Genomic DNA, 20,999 nt, shown 5'->3' with positions numbered 1-20,999 from the left:
GCAACAAAGCTTACAAATGAGAATAAGAAAGATAAAAAATACCTTAAAAATACAACTTCAGTGCGAGACGAATTTCTCTTAACTCAGACCTTGTTTCGAAGATCCAAACAGTGAAAAGGTAGACACCAATGTTGTGAACCTGCTCTTCTTTTCTCTCTTTTTGGTGGTTACTCTTCGCACAAAAACACTCTCTTCTCAACCCTAATATGACATCTCTCCACTTATATAAGTGAGACATAATGTACTAACATACTTGAGCTTTTCTCCATGTAGGAAGAGAATTTAACAACTATTTTTTGGACAACTAGATATATACAATTAAATGAGGTATGCTATTTGAAAGTACGATTGAGAGAATTTGCAATTAAATAAGGTATGTTATTTGAAAGTACGATTGAGAGAGTTGTCTCATAAATTGTCATAAAATAATTCTTTAATCACCCTCTTATCAATGTCATCCACCATCACATGTACCACAATTAAACTATCACAAATGATGAATACAAGACCACAACTTTCTTCACCACCTTCTCGAGACAAAAAAAGAATCCGTTAATCTTTCAACAATAATATTTGGACATCTAAGTGAACATTCATCAACATATCATATCTATCACATTACTTTCTTTTATCACTATCTTTTTAAGGTGTAAAATCTTTTAGGATAGATGTGTTCAAATTTAAACCGATCTAAAATAAAACCACATACCGATAAAAAAAATAAAAACTACAAAAACTAAATATTTTTAGATGCACACGAATATTTTTGGTGGGGGTTCCTAAATCTTTTACCATTATTTTTTTTTCTTTCTCATTTTTCACCACTTTCTTCAATACTCTTTTTTTTTGTCTGAGATTCGAACTCATGACCTTGCATATATTATTATGATTATGCATTATCCCTAGCTAAGCTCATAGGATACCTTGTAATTTTGTTTACTTAAAATATTTTTTAAAGATACCATGAAATGTAATGTATTAATTAATAAAATTATTTTATTTTAGAAATAAGCAACTTTTAGTTTTAATATCTTAACAAATGTTTACCAAAAACAATCTTAACCAATATTCTGAGCACACCCAATATTACATACCTTAAAAAACAAAAAGATTATATTTAAAATAATTTATATTTTTCTCTATTACACCTTACATATGAAAATGATCTAAACCCCCCACCAAACCACTTGACTCTAAATAATATATAATCCATTTATATTTTATACTTTAATAACAAAAGCTAAATAAAATTCAACTTTTAGGTAAGTGATAATAATGGCCATTGGCTGCTAAACTACATTGTTGACCTACATTCCCATAATCTGCAATACCCAAATTACCCAAGTGGGAGGATTAAGTCCAAAGAAAAAGAACTCATGTGAATAATTAATTAATAATATAAATTGAAATAAATAAATTATATATTTCTTGAAAAATGATTGCGCATACAGCTTGATTAAAAAAACTTAACTATTCTCAGCTAATGACTTTTTTTTTTTGAAGAGAAATGACTTAAAAATTAGCAATTTATTTTTTACACATCATAAATTGGTTTAAGAGAAATGATATTTGATTTTAATAAAAAAAAAAACAGAAGCTAAAACAGCAATGATGGATAAAGAAACAGCATTATTGAGTTGGGTTTTTGTTACAGAAAGAAAATTAGAAGAAAAACAAAAATGATAAAAGTCATAAAGAATAAGAAGAGAGAGAGAAAAACAAAAGAGAGAGATAAACGACGAGGGACGAAGTCTCTGCGAAACAACAACAACTTAAGTTTTGACCTTCTCAGCTTATAATCATCATTCAAATTTCAAACCCAAACACGCCCTTAAATTCATTTCCGTTTCTTCATTCTTCTCCAAAACCCTCTTTTCTCTCAAATCAAATACAAATACAAGAATTTATTTATACCCATTTTACCCTTGGAAAATTCTCAGATCCAAATTCCAAACCCAGATCTCTTCTAAACCATGGGAAATTGCTGCGCTACCCCTGCTGTAGCAGGCGAAGAAATAACGAACAAAAAGAACAAGAAGGGTAAAAAGGAAAATCCATTCGCAACCGATTATGCATACAACAACAACACCACATCAAAACTAACCGTTTTAAAAGATCCAACAGGTAACGAAATCGAAACTCGTTACGAACTCGGTCGTGAACTCGGTAGAGGTGAATTCGGTGTAACGTATCTTTGCACAGACAAAGAAACAAGAGAAGAACTTGCGTGTAAGTCGATATCGAAGAAGAAGCTTAGAACAGCGATTGATATTGAAGATGTTAGAAGAGAAGTTGAAATAATGAGACACATGCCAAAGCATAATAATATTGTTACGTTGAAAGATACTTATGAAGATGATAATGCTGTTCATCTTGTTATGGAGCTTTGTGAAGGTGGTGAGCTTTTTGATCGGATTGTTGCTAGAGGACATTATACTGAACGTGCTGCTGCTGCTGTTACCAAAACTATTGTCGAAGTTGTTCAGGTCTTTTTTCTTTCTATTTTTGAATTTTTGTTTGGATCTGATGATTTTTTATTTTATTTGATTGATTGCATGATTGATTTGAATTATTGTTATTGTTTTTGGTTTATATATCAAGATTTTTATTTGATTAGAACTTTAGGGATAAGTTAATTTAAACTTTATATACTTAGTATTAATTAATTATTTTTTTTAAAATGTTTAATTTATGTTTTTTTTTTTTAAATAATTTATCAGCTGGAGTTTGAGTTTTTTTTTTTTAATATTTTTTTTTAATGAATATGGTTTACTAATTTTGAATTTGTGATCTTTAAAGTGAAGTTGAATCAACTTTTATGCTAGTTAGGTGTTTTTTCCTTTCCTATAAGGTAATTTAATTAATGGAGTCTACTTTGTTATTTTGTGCTAGAGAGCTGTTTTTAGGAAATTTGTGCTAAAGAGCTGTTTTTGGGAATTTGTTAATGTTATTTTGTAGTTGAAATAATATTATGTGAGAGTAAATGCATCTTATTGGTTGGTTCAATTGGGAATTTGGCTGTGTATGAATTATTATTTTTGGGGTCTGTAAACGGAAGTGACATACACCATTTGAAACTCATGGACGCACAACGACGTGGTCCTGAGTTGAATCCGAGTGAAGGTGTTCAGTCTAGCAATATAGGCATTTGCCAGTTGAGCTAGACTTTAGGGATGGTTGTGTATGTGTTTGTATGCTGTGTGGATTCTTTGTTTTTCATTTGCATTGATGTGTTTGGACTTGTTCCAATTTTTTTATGCTGTGGTAAAATGGGAATGTGGTCGTGAATCATGATTGTTGATTGTTTCAGATGTGCCACAAACATGGTGTGATGCATAGGGATCTCAAGCCTGAGAACTTTTTGTTTGCAAATAAGAAGGAAACAGCGGCATTGAAAGCTATAGATTTTGGATTGTCGGTGTTCTTTAAACCAGGTAAGGATTTTGGATGGCGATTATGTCTGCATTGTTGCTTGGTTTTCATCGTATTGCTGGTTTCATTGGTTTCCAATTTGCTGAAAGGTTGTTATTTTATACAGGGGAGAGATTTAATGAGATAGTTGGAAGTCCATATTACATGGCTCCTGAGGTCTTGAAGAGAAATTATGGCCCAGAAGTTGACATCTGGAGTGCTGGAGTTATTCTATACATCTTACTTTGCGGTGTTCCTCCATTTTGGGCAGGTTAGTTTTGTCTTGTGATTCTGTAATGATGTTTGTCGACTTCTTACAGAACGAAATGTTCAGCAGTCCAATTTTAAGTCACTGTGAAGCTCATGCAACTAATGTATTATATTATGCTTAAGTTAATTGTTGACATAAAAATCAATGCATGTCACGAATTGTTTTTCTGCCTGATTTTCTAAATCTTGTCTCTTTCCCTCCTTTGTAAAATGAAGAAACTGAGCAAGGAGTTGCACAAGCAATCATACGATCTGTTGTTGATTTCAAAAGGGATCCGTGGCCAAAAGTTTCCGATAATGCAAAAGACCTTGTAAAGAAGATGCTAAATCCTGACCCAAAGCGGCGACTTACTGCACAAGAAGTGTTAGGTAGGTATCATGCAATTCATATTCTACACAGAAAATTGACACTATTTTTCTCTTAAAATTTTTCTCCACGGAAATGGTAGGATTGTAACATTACTTTGTTCACTAAATGCAGATCATCCATGGTTAATAAATGCAAAGAAAGCTCCCAATGTTTCGTTAGGAGAAACAGTTAGAGCAAGGCTAAAGCAGTTTTCCGTAATGAACAAGCTTAAGAAAAGAGCTTTGAGGGTAATTTTCTTAACATTGTTAATATGTATGGCCATTTAAATGAGTCACACATGTTCTTTCTACAACTAATATCTCTTTTGCATACAGGTTATTGCAGAGCATTTGTCAGTAGAAGAAGCTGCCGGACTAAAAGAAGGATTCAATCTTATGGATACAACCAACAGAGGCAAGATCAACATTGATGAACTACGAACAGGGTTGCATAAACTAGGCCATCAAGTTCCCGATTCTGATCTCCAAATTCTTATGGAAGCTGTGAGTTTTACTTTCACCCTTTGTCTGGATTCCATTCTCCACATTTGCATATATGTTTTCTGTTAAATTATTGTTATACACGAATCTTTGGTTGTCTCTTCATCTTCTAATGTTTGAGAGCTAATGCTTTTACAGGGTGATATAGACAGGGATGGATACCTAGATTATGGGGAGTATGTAGCCATTTCTGTTCATCTGAGAAAGATGGGAAATGATGAGCACCTTCACAAAGCCTTTGATTTTTTTGATCAAAACCAAACTGGGTATATTGAGATTGAGGAGTTGCGCAATGCCTTATCCGATGAAATCGAAACAAATAGTGAAGAAGTCATTAGTGCAATTATGCATGATGTGGACACAGATAAGGTTAGTGAGTCTATTTTCACTTTAGAAATCATTTTCCCTCTTATACTTTTCTGTGGTTATGCTTAGAAAATATATCTGTCTTCTTGTTTTATTCAACAAGCAGATATATAGTCAACTTTGCTGCATTTTTAAGTTTCGGTGGTTTCCTGTTTTGTCTTTTGTGCTTTGGAAGATACCTTGAAGAAAAGTCTTTTACTACTCTAGTGATTTTCTGTAACCAGTTTTTGATCATATGTCTGTCCCCTTGAAATTGCAGGATGGAAAGATAAGTTATGAGGAATTCGCGAATATGATGAAGGCCGGCACAGATTGGAGAAAGGCATCAAGGCAGTATTCGCGAGAGAGGTTTAACAGTCTGAGCTTGAAATTGATGAAGGACGGATCATTGCAATTAAACAATGATAGATGATGACTTTCTTTAGAAAAATGCCAAAATTTACCTTTGGAAAAAAGAAAACATGATAAAGAAGTCTATTATTTTTTATTTTTAACCTTCTCTTCATTGTAATTCTTTATCCAACACCACCCCATTTATGGGTGAAGAAAAAAAAGGATGTTGGCCCCAGCAGTGTTACTATGTTGTTTGTATTGTATGTGTTTTGTAATTTTTTCTGGGTTTGTTGAGGTTGTGATAGGGAGACAAGGAGAGGGTGAAAGAGAGACTGGACAAGTCTCTTCATTTCTGGTTGTAAATATTTCTAAATTATCACGCTTTATATTGACGTCGCATAATTAGGCAAACCGCACTCTAATTTTATTGCATTATTTGCCAACTATCATGAAACAATCAATGACTATTTTGATTAGGTAATTGATTAAGTAGAAGTTTGGTTTGCTAGATCAAATGTTGATAGTATACTAATACTATCATAAACCGTGTTCATTGGTTAAACTTCTTAAAAGGATACGATTTTCAGGTGGAATGGGGCTTTGAAAATCATTATCTATAGCTCATAAACCACTTATGCGGTTCTTCAATTTTGTTTAAAACGAGGCGTAAATATAATCATGATATGTTTTTATTTTTTGGAAGGATATAATCATTTTTGATCCAAAAAATAAAAATAAAAATTGAAGGATATAATCATTATATGTTGATAAGTATAAATAGAATAATTGATATATGAGTCAAGATCCGTTGACACCAAATTTTATCCGTTGATTTTATTTGATCCAAAGATTAATATTTATTCACTTAAGACTATCATATACTATATCCTATTGTGATTTTCATTTCCTAATTTTTGTTCTACCGATTTCTCTCTCTAATTACTAGTGACTTCAATTTCATTAAATGATTTTGTTTCGAATGTGCAGCAAACATTTCTCAAACAAAATTACTTATTATCCCTTCTACTGCCAATGGCATTGCCAACCTTCTTCAAAAAAATAAAAATAAATGTCATTGCCAACCTTTCTATTCGTTTTTCATAAGGATCTAAGATTAGCAACTCGTTTTTTTTTTCCTTCCTGTTTCTTCATAATCTTATGCTATTCAAGATGTCCTCTTGTTTTTCTTAATTATATAGCAAATTAAAAACGATAGAACGAAAAACAATTTAAAAATTAATATGACACAAATCTGAGTTTTTCATTGGTTGATACTTCATATTTTCTTCATGAAATTTCGTTACGCCATACCCCTCACACACCTGTTGCTATTGTCTTTCAAATTTTGTGATAACGATGCCAATTGGAGAAGAAGGTAGTCAATATAAAAGTATTTTGGATGTGATTGCTTTCATTTGTTAGAATTTTAGGTGTTTAATCAACATTGAAAAGTAAATTAAAATAATCTCAGGGTAGTATCATTCAAAATGAATTGGATGTAGAAACTAATTTTATGGCTTTGGTAAATGGGAAACCTTTAAATTGAATTGCTGTCAACCCTTGTATAAAATCAAGAATTATGTTGTGATTGAATACATGAGATCGGTGGAGAATACACACTTTCAATCTTGGCAGAATTAAAGACGATAGAGCTGGGAATCAAGTGAGAAAGGAGCAGCTTAGTCAATTCAACAAACAATTACGAACCTTTAGATTAAAAATATTAATGGCTGAGATTTGGTGTCAACGGATTCGTTGACACCAAATTTTATCCGTTGATTTTATTTGATCGAAAGGCTAATATTTATTCACTTAAGACTATCATGTCCCATATCCTATTGTGATCTTCATTTCCTAATTTGTTCTACCGATTTCTCTCTCTTCTCAAAATCAGGGGATACTTCGTTGCCATTTTCCTGAATATTTGAAGTTGCAACTGGCATGATCTGTGTCATATTAATTTTTAAATTGTTTTTGGTTCTATCTTTTTTTAATTTGTGTATTTTTGAGAAGCTCCGTATCAATTTAACTTTTCTTGCCAAAGTAATTAATAAAAATTGCAACATATGCATTCTGAATTCTCAAATAAATTGTGTGAATCAATATGGGTTTTGATCACAAGAAAATTATTCATATGACAGAGCCAGTCAGTAGAGTTTGTTGGTACGTTCAACCTCATATTCTTCTTATTAATATGGTTTTGCAATTCTGGAACACATTTACACTTCTCTTTGAAGAATAAAACTTTAAGAAAAACAAGAGGCCATCTTGAATAGCATAATATTAAGAAGAAGAAGAAAAAAAAAGTGTATTTTTAATAAAAAATGAGTTGTTAGTCTTAGATCATTGTTATGAAAAACGAATAGAAAGGTTGGCAATGACATCAGCAGTAGAACAAAAGGGAAAATAAGTAATTTTGTTTTGAGAAATGTTTGCTGCACATTCAAAACAAAATTATTTAATGGAATTGAAATCACGAGTAATTAGAGAGAGAAAACCGGTTAAACAAATTAGAAAATGAAAATTACAAGAGGATATGATATATGATAGTCTTAAGTCAACAAATATTAGCCTTTGGATCAAATAAAATCAACGGATAAAATTTGGTGTCAACGAATCCGTCGACACCAGGTGTCAACAGATCCTGACTCATATATATATATATATATATATATATATATTAAATAAGTTACTTTTTGTATACCAGTTTCCTAAAATCACCAATTGAAGACTAAAAATTAATAGAGTTTCTCTGTAGGGATAATTGATAAGAAGGTATTATATAAGGACAGAAATATATATTTAATCAATTCTTTTCTTATCGTATATAGAAGTCAATTTAAGTTTATATATTCTATTTGAAAATAACATATCAAACATTTTTGGATAAGCACCATCATATGACTTCATCACAAGGTAATACTAATGGAAAATTGCTTTTTTCAATTCCAAAATGTCTTACGTACATTTAAAAAATACGCACAACGATAATTAACTATCGTTCGTTAACAACGATTGTTAATTACTGCTCACAAAATGAACCAAGTGTCATTGTGTTATGATTTTGTAACAACGACAACTCTCATTACTTTCAAAACACAAAAAACAATCTCCAAACTCTTTCGAAGCAATATGCATCTAATTTCTTCAAATTCATGTAACCTGTTACTCTAATAACAAGTAATTATTCATAATCTCTTAACATTGACATTTTATGTTTTATATATTAGATTTTTGTTTTGTTTAAATTGATAATATTTTAGTGGTTAGAGTTTATGTAAAATTTATTTTTTTGGTAGTAAATGATCAAATATGTGTATGTTTATATTGTGAATGTTGTTTAGACTAGGATTAAGTTCAATATAATAGTTTAAAACTTGAAATACCACAATGAATTAAAATTGTACATTTTACAATGCAAGTGTTTGATGCAATGCTCGAATGAATTTTTCATTGATTTTTTTTTCCTTTTATTTTTTTATGTTGTGTAGATATGACTGACATGCAGAGGCATTAGGAAGATGTGAACAACCTCAATCATGTAGATCTGAACAAGCTACAATGAATTATGAACATTTATCCAGTGATTTGGACACCAAGTTAACCACAATTTATTAAAACAAGGGAAACCTCAATCTGTTCAGGGTCTGGGTCGATGTCACAATATTAATTCTGAATGATGAAATGAACTATATCAACCGTTGACTCAACTACAAAGACACTAGGACAATGAACAATGTTGAGTATCATCGGCCATTGATCAACTAAGATGAAAACATTCAGTTCATCCAGATGAAACTTAGAAACGACGATGACGTGACAATCATGTTCTTAATATTTGAGCGGCACAACACTAAAGGATGGTCGAGTTTGATGCATCTTTGGTAAGTTCTTTTGAAGATATTCGAAAAAGTTTGATTTAACCAAACATTTGAAGAAATCATTTTTTTAGAGAGAGACAAAAAAATGCGAACAAACAAACAACAATTTCGAGTATCAACCAAATATAATAATCTATCAAACAAAAAAAAACAACAATTTTGAGGTTGTCGATCTAACAACTGTCGTCCATAGATGAATGCCTGATTCAACATAAAGACTCCTCAAGACCAAACACCCTCCAAAAGTTTATTTTTATTTTTTACCTTTCTCCTTTCTTTCATGTTTCCAGCTACATAAATAAATCTAATTATGGAGGGTGGAAAAGAGATACACGTATTACTATTGAAATGTTTGAATGGGTTAATCATTATCATTTTTATTATTCAATGGACAAACACAAGTCAAAGTAGCATATGCAGGATAATGACATGAATAAGTAAGAAATATGCCACGTACCAATGCTCAATCATGCAGGATAAATAAGTAGTAGAAATATTTTTCAAAAAAATAAGTAGTATAAATAATCGACTGCTAATGATTTTGTGTTGGATTTCCTCTTTTTCAATAGCCATATGTTATCCCACTTAAAAGTTAATCTGGTGATCGGATATTAAGTGATTAGCTAATAGTTTTTAATTGTGATTTTCTATATGCTTTAAACAGTTACGCTAAGAAAAAACCTTTTTTTTTAGTTGGGTTTAAAATTTCCTACGTTTGGAAGGGAATACAACCCGGTTCCTAATACATGTTAAGAATTGCATAAGTTAAAAGTAAAGTAAAAAGATAAAAGATAAATTTGTAAAAATAGTCTAATTTAATTGAATGTGTTCGTGTGTTGAATGTAATATGTATATGTGCGATATTTATAGACAAAGCTAATTCTACTAATCAAAATATTGTGGCCTACAAAATCTAGCCTCATTCAACTATTTTCAAGTGTACGCGACATCCCACAATTGACTTATTTCCCTCCATCTCACGACGTTTTCCGTTTTCCTAATCCATAGTATGACATTATCTCAAAACGTGCCTCTATGAAGATAGTCGCTTCTATTAATGGCATTATAAACAACGAACAAAAACAAAATGTTACATTGTAAAGTTCTACATATCTTTGACTAGTTCTGATCCACCTATAATCTACGTGAACCTTAGTGAATTTGAAAAAGATTAGTTTATCTTGTATTCGACAATTTTCTAAAGGTTTAATTGCACTTTTGGACCCCTATCTTTCCAAAAGTTGCGGTTATGGACCCCTAACTAATTTAAATACAAAACAGCCCCCTATGTTTTGATTCTTTGGCAGTTTTGGCCACCCAAGGCAAAATAAAAATAAAAAAGTTTGACACGTGGCACCTCACTTAGGGTGCCACGTCAGCGTTGACCGAGTCAACGCTGGTCTGGGGGTTCAAAACTGCTAAAGAATCAAAACATAGGGGGCTGTTTTGTATTTAAATTAGTTAGGGGTCCATAACCGCAACTTTTGGAAAGATAGGGGTCCAAAAGTGCAATTAAGCCTTTTCTAAACTATAATATGTATATAAACCTATAAGAATGATTTTTTTTGGGCCGTGGCCCACTTAGTCCCATGAGAAGAACTGCCCCATCTTAGAGGTGGTGTATTTGCAATGACTCCTATGCTCAAGCCAGTGAAAGTTTTAGGAAAGTCAAGTATTTTTTCAAAACGAGAGAGTGTATCATTTACTACTAGTTAATTACTAGGAAATTAGGAATTGAAAATAAGAGTAACACCCGGAGGTAATTTGGTAGTTGCATGAAATTCACATGATTTATGGATCATTGTTATCAAAGAGTTCATATTTGATCATATAGTATATCTTTCTTTTTGTTACGGGGGGGATATACGATGAAATTTTGGTCTTTAATTGACTTGGAATCTTAGTTACAGATTTAAGGTTTTAGATTCGGGTGAAGGTGGCTAACGAATGTGTACCTTTTGCATGCACAAGTTGCTTAGTTTCGTGTTTTGTTTGTATTTATTTATTTATTTATTTCCATTTGATTAAAAAAAGAAGAAGAAAACTGGGGCATCTCTTATAAAAGGCGGTGTAATAGTGCAACTTCTGTTACTGCAATTTGGTTTTCTCACACATGTTAACGTACATTGTATTGGGCATTGGCAACCAAATCTTTGAAAAGTATAGCATGATCAAAGAAAATGATTGATTTTAATATTATTATAAAAACATGATTTATTTAATAGTTTTGAAACTGTATACTGCTGCTGGTTTTGGTCAAGTGCACACTGCTTCTAATCCAAAATATTTGGACTGCACTACAACATTCTCATAACCTCCTAACCCATTTTTCTCAATCTCCGATTTTTCTTTTTCTCAAGGCAAGTAGTTTCGTCATGGATTGGTTAATACCTATCGTCAAAAATTACAACAAACATATATATATTTTTTTAAAGTTTTCAGAAAAATACACCAAAATTATTTAGAAAAATGTTGAAGAGACCGTCATTGATAATTTATTATACACGATCTTAACAATAATTCTCAGACATCTACTGCTACCACTAGCTCCCAACATGTTCAATCTAGCATAAGAGAAGCATAGTTTCGAGGTGAGCTTACCCGATAGATTTGCGTGCCATTTCCTTGGCTCATATGCCCAAACGGAAAAAAAAAAAAAAATCATATAAAAGTTTTGTATCGTTGTCTCTATGAGCATAATTTAGTTGATAAAAATATTGTTATATGTATGAACTAAAGTTTGAACTCTATATTCTACGCTTATTTGTTTAAGTAAAGATGAATTTCTAATTATTATGCTACTTGGCCAAAAATAAAGTCTTTGTATTACTTAGTTTATTAATTTACCTTTTTCATTGAGACGTTTTACAAATGTCCACACTCCACTGTTCATTAAATCACTTTTTAGTTAAGGACAAAACTGTTATACATCTAGAATAAAATTGTTTTCAAATTATCATGGGATTGTCTCGTATATTAGGTCACATTTTTTAAGATGTTTAGTGGCATCGACAAAAATTATAGGGTTAATAGTGCTTTATCCCTCTGTAATATAGGTCATTTTTTATTTTCGCTCCTGTAAAATATTTTTTTTTTGAATTTCATCCTTGAAATTTGAAGCTTTTTTGGTTTTGGACCTTCACGGAAAATTTCACCCCCTGTAATTTGAGCAAATATAGGTTTACCCCCTTTATAATTTGAGAAAAGTTCGGTTTACCCCCTGTTAATTTGAGCAAATTCTGGTTTACCCCCCTGTTAATTTGAGCAAATTCCGGTTTACTCCCTGCCATATCTTTGATTTTGTACTATCAAAATTCATGAAGGTCCAAAACCAAAAATCTTCAAATTACAAGGACGAAATCCAAAAAAAATATTTTACAGGGGATAAAATCGAAAATGACCTATATTATAGGGGTAAAACACTATTAACCCAAAATTATATAATCAAGCTATCAACCATGACGTTTCTAGAATAAAACATCTCAATTGAAGTTGTGTAAGAGTTTTACTACATTGTTGCATTGTAAGATCCATTCTAAAATTACAATCTTAAATATGATAGAAGTCATTCACCAACCATGATACTACGATCACTTAAAAAACATAGAGACAAAAAAGAAAAAGGGAGAAATGACTCATAAATGCTTCAAGCAGACTTTGATATCTATAAAGTTGATGACTATCCAAGGTGTGAAAGTTATCAAATGTGCAGCTCTTTCAAGCACCAATGGAAAATTAACTTTCAAAAGGAAGGTAGAATTTTCATAGATAAGAACATCATTTTTTGATTTGGTATCCTTAAAACCAAATTGTTTTGTAGACATTGTATAAACCAAAGTCTTAAACTTGTTATATTTGGAATAAAATTGTTTTGAAAAAAATATTTTTATTATCGAAGATATTATTAGATTAAATCATATAATAGGTCCTTTTTCATAAGATATTTTGTGAAACTTTTTAAGCTTGTACAAGCAGGTTATCATTCACGGAATCTCAAGAATAAAACATCTTTGTCAAAATTGAATTAGAGTCCTAGGATCTGTTCTATAACTACACCCTTAAACATGGTAGAAGCACACAATGAATTAATTTTCTATGATAAATAAGTGATTTATTCTCAAGCACCCTTAAACTTGATAAATAATTTTCTCAAGCAAAACTTTAAGATATTGTAAAAAAAATGTAATAATGATGAAAAACTTATCTAATACTAATAAAAAACATGGTGTAGACAATTAAGACCTAGTTTAAATTTAATCTCCACTAATAAACATCGTGATTTATTCCCAAATTAGTTCATCATTGAGTTTAATATCGAGTTTAAAAAAACATTATACATGAGTTGATGAGCTGTTATAAAACCACCACTCCAATCCAACTCAGCAAATTTCTCACATCATTCATAATCAGACGTAATTATTTACCGTTTTTTGGACAGCTACCGTGAAATGAAAGATACTACTACTATTTCTTTGGTGTCAGAAAATAGAATAATTTATTATCATTGATTGACGATTAAAATAAAAAAAGAATTAAGTAATGGATTGGGCAGGATGAATCCTATGGAACGCCGAAATCCACGTGTAAGAATCGTGAGTGCTAGAACTTGCTCGATATTTACCATCAAACTACTATAAAAACCCATTTCATGCTCTCTCTTCTCTCATAAAATTATTCAAATCAGAAACAAAGAACCATTGAAATTGAACTGAATTCATAGTTTTGTGCTTCTGTGTTTTATTTATAGAAGGAGCATTCCCTCCTGGAATGTACTTCTAGTTTACTTTGAATTAATTTGTTACTACTTAGTCCAATTTACATTTCTCCACAAGCGTTACGGTAAGTTCGGTTTCTTTGTGATTTATTATTAATTCAATAAATATTATGGTTTTTCTTTTGTTTTTGAAAGAAAATATTATGTATTGTAAGAGGATCATTTAACACTCACATAGCAGTTTTTGAAGATGGTAATTATTTTATGGTACGTTGAGAATCTAGATTTTGTAGGTAGTAGTAGTAGTACGACGAACTTGTCTTTCATTTTGGGCATGTGCTCTGCTCTGCTTTGTGTCTTTTTAATTGTACTTGTGTTTTTTTCCTTTTAAAGTCGGTTTACTTTTAAATTCAGTGACGGAACTGCCCTTGTTTCAAGAGCCGCCTTCTTCTATATCACAATTCACAAGGGTATAACTGGGAAAACTTAATTGTTGGATCATTTTTTTTCTTTCTTCTCATAAAATTGGATCAAACAAATAAACCTTAGCATATTTTTATTATATTAGAATTAGAATTCTCAATAATATGTTTACATATTTTTTTTTATAAAATTATTGTTTTTTTAAGTTCTTCGTACAAAAATCATAAACGCATTAAGCTTAAATTTTACATTTTTATACAATACCTCTCCGTCACAAAATAAAAATTAAGCAATATTTTTTTTTTTTTTTTTTCAGTAGTATTAATTTGATTTGTTACTACAAAATACTGCAAAACTTGATGTTATGTAACGTTCTTTTGGTAGCTTAGAATGTTAATTCATTGATGCTTGCAATTTTCATTACTTTTGATATTGATATTGATGATCCAACCAATCTTATGCTCCTTATTGTTTGCTATGGTAACACAGTGATTAAGTGCTGAGGAAAGATGACTATCACACATAATATCTCCGTTGACAATGGAAACTTGGTTGTCCATGGCAAGACCATACTCAAAGGAGTCCCAGAAAATGTTGTGCTGACTCCTGATTCTGGTAATGGTCTTGCTACTGGTGCATTCATTGGTGCTACAGCTTCCCATACCAAAAGCCTCCATGTTTTTCCCATTGGTATCTTAGAGTAAGTTCTTCTATCTTTCACAACCTTAAATACACTTATCAAGGTTTTAAATCATGGTCACAGTAACAATTGTTGTCGCATTTGAATTTCTATTATTACAGTGAATCATAGCTGCGTCGTGATCTTTGATATTCTGATAAATCAAATCAAATCACGGTTTTGTTGTTATCCATGATATTCTAGTTAATCACGGTCGTGGCTGATGCGGTCTCAATAAAAACGATGTTAAAATCAAAATTATTGTAGCAGACATTTTTGTTGACCATGTTCTGTTTTCATTGAAACTAATAAGACTAATGAAACCCTTGCACTTTATTTGCAGGGGGCTCCGGTTCATGTGTTGCTTCCGGTTCAAGTTATGGTGGATGACACAGAGAATGGGAACTTGTGGAAAGGATATTCCTCTGGAGACTCAATTCATGCTTATAGAGAGCAAAGATAGTGAAGAGGAAGGGAAAAATTCTCCCATCGTCTACACTGTCTTGCTTCCTCTATTGGAAGGTCCATTCCGATCTGTTCTACAAGGCAATGAGAAAAGCGAGATTGAGATCTGCTTCGAGAGCGGTGAGTAACTCTTTATCATGCGAAAAACGGTTTAGTGTAGGCTACATGAGACTTATAATTTAGTTATGTTTACTGTTAAATTCAGTTCCTTCCGGTCTGCCATAATTTGTGGGGTGGAGCTGTCATTAATGCGAATAGAATTGGGGCTGGATAATCTTCAATCAATTGAATCAAACAAATGGAGTTTATAGCTTTGGAGAAAATATATATAAGGTGGTATCCCAATCAAACTCCTTTTGGTATTTGATTTGGTTTTGCAGGTGATCATGCTGTTGAGACAAATCAAGGCCTTCACATGGTTTACATGCATGCTGGAACCAACCCCTTTGAAGTCATCAACCAAGCTGTCAAGTAAGACATTTTTCCCATTACTTTAGCGTTGTTAGGATGAATAAGCATTTGAGAGATTGTTTGGAAGAGCTTATGAAAAAAACTTGGGACATGTCCATAAACGATTTTTAATTTATTTCCATAAGCTCTTCAGGATAGTTTATGGAAACAACTTATAGCTTATGTGAAAACAGTTTAACTTATTTTATCTTGTTATAGAAAATAGCTTATACATAAAACACATATATGATAAGTGTTCGGGTCAAGTCGACGAACCCAGCTGGGGACACTATCCATCAAGTGTCTCATGCTAGGCTAGCCGGTTGAGCTTAGTTGAACTGTTTATCCAAACATAGTTTGTCTTGTACTTTTCCCCTAGTGTCCCCGTGATCGTTTAACTGACTTAACACATGTTACCTGACCTTGTTTGCATTGTAGTAGTTAGAATATATTCTTCATTTGGTGAACATTAGAATTTGTATATTGACAATTGTAGTTGTACTGATTCCTTTTTCTGTTTGATCTATTAAGGGCTGTGGAAAAGCACATGCAAACATTTCATCATCGTGAGAAGAAAAGAGTAAGACCCTCTTCCTTGAAGTATTACGATGAATATAAACTATGCATAATGGTTATCTTATGGATCTTTTAACCTTGTTCTGTTGGTTTATATGTTCATGCAGCTGCCATCTTTTCTTGACATGTTTGGTTGGTGCACATGGGATGCTTTCTATACTGACGTAACAGCTGAAGGTGTTGAGGAAGGCCTGAAGAGGTAATTATTGAGAGAAATTGTATACTATGTTTCGTTTCATATGAAGTAAAGATGAATTTGAAGCTGATCTTTGAAGATTAACTAAAAAATGAAATTTGTTTAATGTAACTGCAGTCTATCAGAGGGAGGTACACCTCCGCGGTTCCTCATCATAGATGACGGCTGGCAACAGATTGAAAGTAAAGCAAAGGATCCTGACTGTGTTGTACAAGAAGGAGCACAGTAAGACTTATCTCTTTCTAGAATAATGTTATTTTTCTATTTTCAGTTCAATAACTACATCTCAGTTAAGAATATAATACTTGTTCTTTTGTGACTAAACTGATTAAAATACTTGCAATTGATACGTCTTAAATTGTAATTATTATTGCAGGTTCGCTACTATGTTGACAGGGATTAAGGAGAATGCTAAATTTCAAAAGAATAAGAATGGAGAGCACAATGAACCGACATCAGGTCTTAAACATCTAGTAGACGGAGTGAAGAAACATCACAATGTCAAGTATGGTCCTATTTCCTTAACTTACTTTTTTATTGACAACAGTTTTCAGAGAATGATTGTTTGATGCGTTGCTCAGCGAATTAATTATTCGAATTCTTAATTGGTTACTTTGTTGATGGACAGAAATGTTTATGTATGGCATGCACTAGCTGGTTATTGGGGAGGAGTGAAGCCAGCAGCGACTGGCATGGAACATTATGACACTGCCTTGGCATATCCAGTGCAGTCACCGGGAGTACTAGGAAACCAACCCGACATTGTCATGGACAGCTTGTCTGTACATGGGCTTGGTCTAGTACATCCAAAGAAGGTTTTCAACTTCTACGATGAGCTCCATGCTTACTTAGCTTCATGTGGAGTAGATGGAGTGAAGGTAGATGTGCAAAACATTATTGAAACCCTTGGCGCTGGACATGGTGGCCGAGTCTCACTTACTCGCAGCTATCATCATGCACTTGAGGCTTCCATTGCTCGTAACTTTTCCGACAATGGATGCATCGCGTGTATGTGTCATAACACTGATGGACTTTACAGTGCTAAGCAGACTGCTGTTGTGCGGGCCTCTGATGATTTTTACCCGCGTGATCCCGCTTCCCACACCATCCATATTTCGTCTGTTGCATACAATTCACTTTTCCTTGGAGAGTTTATGCAGCCAGATTGGGACATGTTCCATGTAAGTTATACCATATTCATCTCCAATTAAAATTTTATCAGTGCCTGCTTTTTCAGATGTTAATTTTTCTTCATTCTAACAAATCGATCTTTGTGACTTCAGAGTTTACATCCGGCAGCAGAGTATCATGCAGCAGCTCGCGCGATTGGTGGATGTCCAATTTATGTCAGGTACAGCGATATTATCCAGCTGTACACCTGTTATTTATACATACTGAATTGGACATATATATTTAACTGATATATTTTTCTTTTTATGATGGTTTTATAGCGATAAGCCAGGCAACCACAATTTTAACCTTCTTAGGAAGTTGGTTCTTCCTGATGGTTCTGTTCTCCGTGCTCAATTGCCTGGAAGGCCTACGCGCGACTCACTCTTTGTTGATCCGGCAAGAGATAGGACTAGGTTTGTTTACTTAACTCTTAACATATTCGTCCTTTTGAGGCTATGTTTCTCAGAACTAAATTGAGGACTTGTTTATTAACTTCAGTTGTAATTTTCAGCTTGCTAAAAATATGGAACATGAACAAATGTACTGGAGTTGTTGGTGTGTTTAACTGCCAAGGTGCTGGGTGGTGCAAGGTAGAGAAGAAAACTCGCATCCATGATACATCTCCCGGTACACTTACTAGCTCTGTGTGTGCCTCTGATGTTGATCTGATCAACCAAGTAGCTGGTGCTGAATGGCATGGAGAGACTATTGTTTATGCTTACAGATCAAGTAATATTAATTAGTCACAATTAATTTTAGCAAATGAATAGAATGTGTATAAGAATGCATTTATTTCTGACTTTCAATAAGTTACAATCATCATGAAATCCACCTTCATATTTTCAGGCGAGGTGATTCGATTACCGAAAGGGGCTTCGATTCCAGTAACACTAAAGGTTCTGGAGTTTGAACTTTTCCATTTCTGTCCAATCCAAGTAAGACATCAAAATCAGCCTATGCTATATGTCATTGTTTCTAGAAATTTTCTGCCTCTAGTTTTGTTATAATAACCGATGTAATGTTTTATTCGACAGGAAATAGCGCCTGGTATATCATTTGCAGCAATAGGCCTAATGGACATGTTCAACACAGGAGGAGCTATAGAAGAGGTTGAAATCTATAGAACCTCCGACAAACAAGAACTATTTGATGGCGAGGTGACGACTTCACTCAGTTCCAACCGAACGACAACAGCAACTATTGCTTTGAAAGTGAGAGGAAGCGGCAAGTTTGGAGTTTACTCCTCCCAGCGTCCGCTGAAGTTTGCGGTAGATGGCACCAAAACCGATTTCAACTATAACTCCGAAAATGGGTTGACAACCTTCTCCATCCCAATTCCTCAAGAGGACATGTATAAATGGTCAATAGAGATCCAAGTTTAAGTCATCAAACACTTGGTATTTATAGAAATGTGTAGGGAGAAGAGTTTTGTGGTAATAACTACTACACTTTTGGTACCATGTAGCTGAGAGATTGGGAAAATTGGGTTGGCTGTTATTTTAACTTGTAACTTGTAACGTATGTAGTGCAAATTATGTCGTGTGTTGGGGAGAGGAATGATGTTCTTCTCCCATTGGATGTAGTATGTTTTGTTTCTTTTAAAATAAAAGATGTTCAATGTTTGAAATTTTTTGAGTGTATAATTCTTATATTTAGTAAACAAGAAAAAGAGTAGAACATAACATAAGATTATGAGGGTTTGCTTAAAAGGGTGTCTAAAGAACATTTCCGAATCGAAATCTACATGATCTGATTATGCCAGATTTTGATGTTGGTCATGATAATATGTGTTTTCTTCGACATCATTACATGACCAATTGAATTCAACATTATCAATTTTATAATCCCTGTGTTTATCCTTTGGTCGGTCCTTTCAACGAACGTAAGTAATATCGATATCTTGAGAATTACAGATAAATATCGACATTTTTAAGGGGGTGTTTGTTTCACCTCAGTAAATTAGATTCCTAGGAATCTAAGATGAGAATTATTTATTCCTATGTTTGGTATACATGCATACAAAAATATTTCAAGGAATAAAACATTCCCAGTAATTTTTTTTCATCCATGTTACTCTCTTTTTATTCCCAGCATAAATGGATGGGAATGATGTATTCCCGGCAGTTGATACAAGTTGTTTCTCAAAAGTTCACATATACTCTTTAAATAACGGCAATGCAACCCATCACTGCACGTCTCTACATAATTAATCTGCCACATTTTCTATTTCTAACGGTTAAACACTTTTTTTTTTTTTCAAAGTTAATCAATTTTCCTCATTTACTTTTGAATGTAGGTGGTGCATTTATTTATTTATTTATTGAGTGAAGGTATTGGAACAATAAAACTCAATTTATTTTGATTGCATCAATAGAAGTAATAGAAGTAAGACATGGATAAATTGATGTACTATATGATAAACTAAAATTGTCTTACAAATTATTCTCTAGTCACATTTATAAAAAACTTATTTTCTTTCTTTTTAAATTCATTAAATAATTAATGTATCTATGATATAAATATAATTTATATATACATAAATTATTTACCAAATTTAAAAAGAAAAAAATTACTTATAAATGTGATCGGATAGAGTAGTTTATATTGTCGCTACAATGACCAACAATAATTTAGAAAAATGAACACACATCTAGTCTAGTCTATTTTACACAGCAAGGATATTTTAATAATTACATCATTTCCTTATAAATGAATTCCTGGGGTTTCAAATCAAAGCCAAACACTTTTTCCAAACTTTCCTAGGAATAAAGTTTCCACTCTTATAATCCTGGGAAAGTTAATCCCAAAAATATTTTTTGATTCCATGAAACAAACGCCCTCTAAGAGTATAATTTTTTAATTATACTCTTTCTCAATTACTTCTACTTAATCTTTTTCATTAAAACTAAAAGTAATTTAAAGAAAAACAAAGTTTGTTTTTATTTTATTTTGTAGAAACAAAGTTTATTTTTTGTTATGTGAATATTTAAACTTGCATAAAACTAAATTTGATTCCCTATATAACAGTGGTTTTATGGTTCTAGGAAATGTTGAAATTTACTGAAATTAAAGAATTTATTGGCGAATTAAAATAAAAATAAATAGAAAAAAACTCTAAAAATTCACCACCTTAACTGGTGAATACTATTATAAAACGACATTTAAAAAAACCGGAGCAAGTACATCAAATACCTAGCAAATATCCAATATTTT

General features: G+C 32.3%; 2 protein-coding genes across 2 annotated transcripts; both read left to right on the top strand.

The window, feature by feature from the left end:
• The first annotated feature begins 1,702 nt into the window (after positions 1-1,702).
• On the top strand, positions 1,703-5,640 carry LOC25499042 (calcium-dependent protein kinase 32). Its single transcript, XM_013594177.3, has 8 exons — positions 1,703-2,486; positions 3,311-3,434; positions 3,539-3,682; positions 3,898-4,050; positions 4,163-4,278; positions 4,366-4,533; positions 4,669-4,899; positions 5,156-5,640. The coding sequence occupies exons 1-8, from the start codon at positions 1,974-1,976 to the stop codon at positions 5,306-5,308; spliced, it is 1,602 nt and encodes a 533-aa protein (XP_013449631.1). The 5' UTR covers positions 1,703-1,973; the 3' UTR covers positions 5,309-5,640.
• An 8,138-nt stretch (positions 5,641-13,778) lies between these two features.
• LOC25499041 (probable galactinol--sucrose galactosyltransferase 2) lies at positions 13,779-19,413 on the top strand. Its single transcript, XM_013594176.3, has 14 exons — positions 13,779-13,949; positions 14,737-14,947; positions 15,270-15,511; positions 15,772-15,862; positions 16,373-16,421; positions 16,525-16,616; positions 16,731-16,838; positions 16,990-17,118; positions 17,242-17,794; positions 17,897-17,964; positions 18,065-18,199; positions 18,298-18,515; positions 18,633-18,721; positions 18,821-19,413. The coding sequence occupies exons 2-14, from the start codon at positions 14,757-14,759 to the stop codon at positions 19,166-19,168; spliced, it is 2,313 nt and encodes a 770-aa protein (XP_013449630.1). The 5' UTR covers positions 13,779-13,949; positions 14,737-14,756; the 3' UTR covers positions 19,169-19,413.
• The last annotated feature ends 1,586 nt before the right edge of the window (positions 19,414-20,999 follow it).

Source organism: Medicago truncatula, chromosome 7 (assembly GCF_003473485.1).
Source record: "Medicago truncatula cultivar Jemalong A17 chromosome 7, MtrunA17r5.0-ANR, whole genome shotgun sequence".
Taxonomy (NCBI): domain Eukaryota; kingdom Viridiplantae; phylum Streptophyta; class Magnoliopsida; order Fabales; family Fabaceae; genus Medicago; species Medicago truncatula.
Note: the sequence above shows the minus strand (reverse complement) of the source record. Positions and strands in the feature narration are given on the sequence as shown.

Bases quoted from the DNA above. Each gene is read 5' to 3' on its own strand.
- LOC25499042 (XM_013594177.3), top strand. From the start codon at position 1,974: ATGGGAAATTGCTGCGCTACCCCTGCTGTAGCAGGCGAAGAAATAACG. The intron at 4,279-4,365 runs GTAATTTTCTTA...TTTTGCATACAG, and splicing joins TTAAGAAAAGAGCTTTGAGG to GTTATTGCAGAGCATTTGTC. The intron at 4,900-5,155 runs GTTAGTGAGTCT...TTGAAATTGCAG, and splicing joins ATGATGTGGACACAGATAAG to GATGGAAAGATAAGTTATGA.
- LOC25499041 (XM_013594176.3), top strand. From the start codon at position 14,757: ATGACTATCACACATAATATCTCCGTTGACAATGGAAACTTGGTTGTC. The intron at 15,512-15,771 runs GTGAGTAACTCT...TTGGTTTTGCAG, and splicing joins TGAGATCTGCTTCGAGAGCG to GTGATCATGCTGTTGAGACA. The intron at 18,722-18,820 runs GTAAGACATCAA...TTTATTCGACAG, and splicing joins TCCATTTCTGTCCAATCCAA to GAAATAGCGCCTGGTATATC.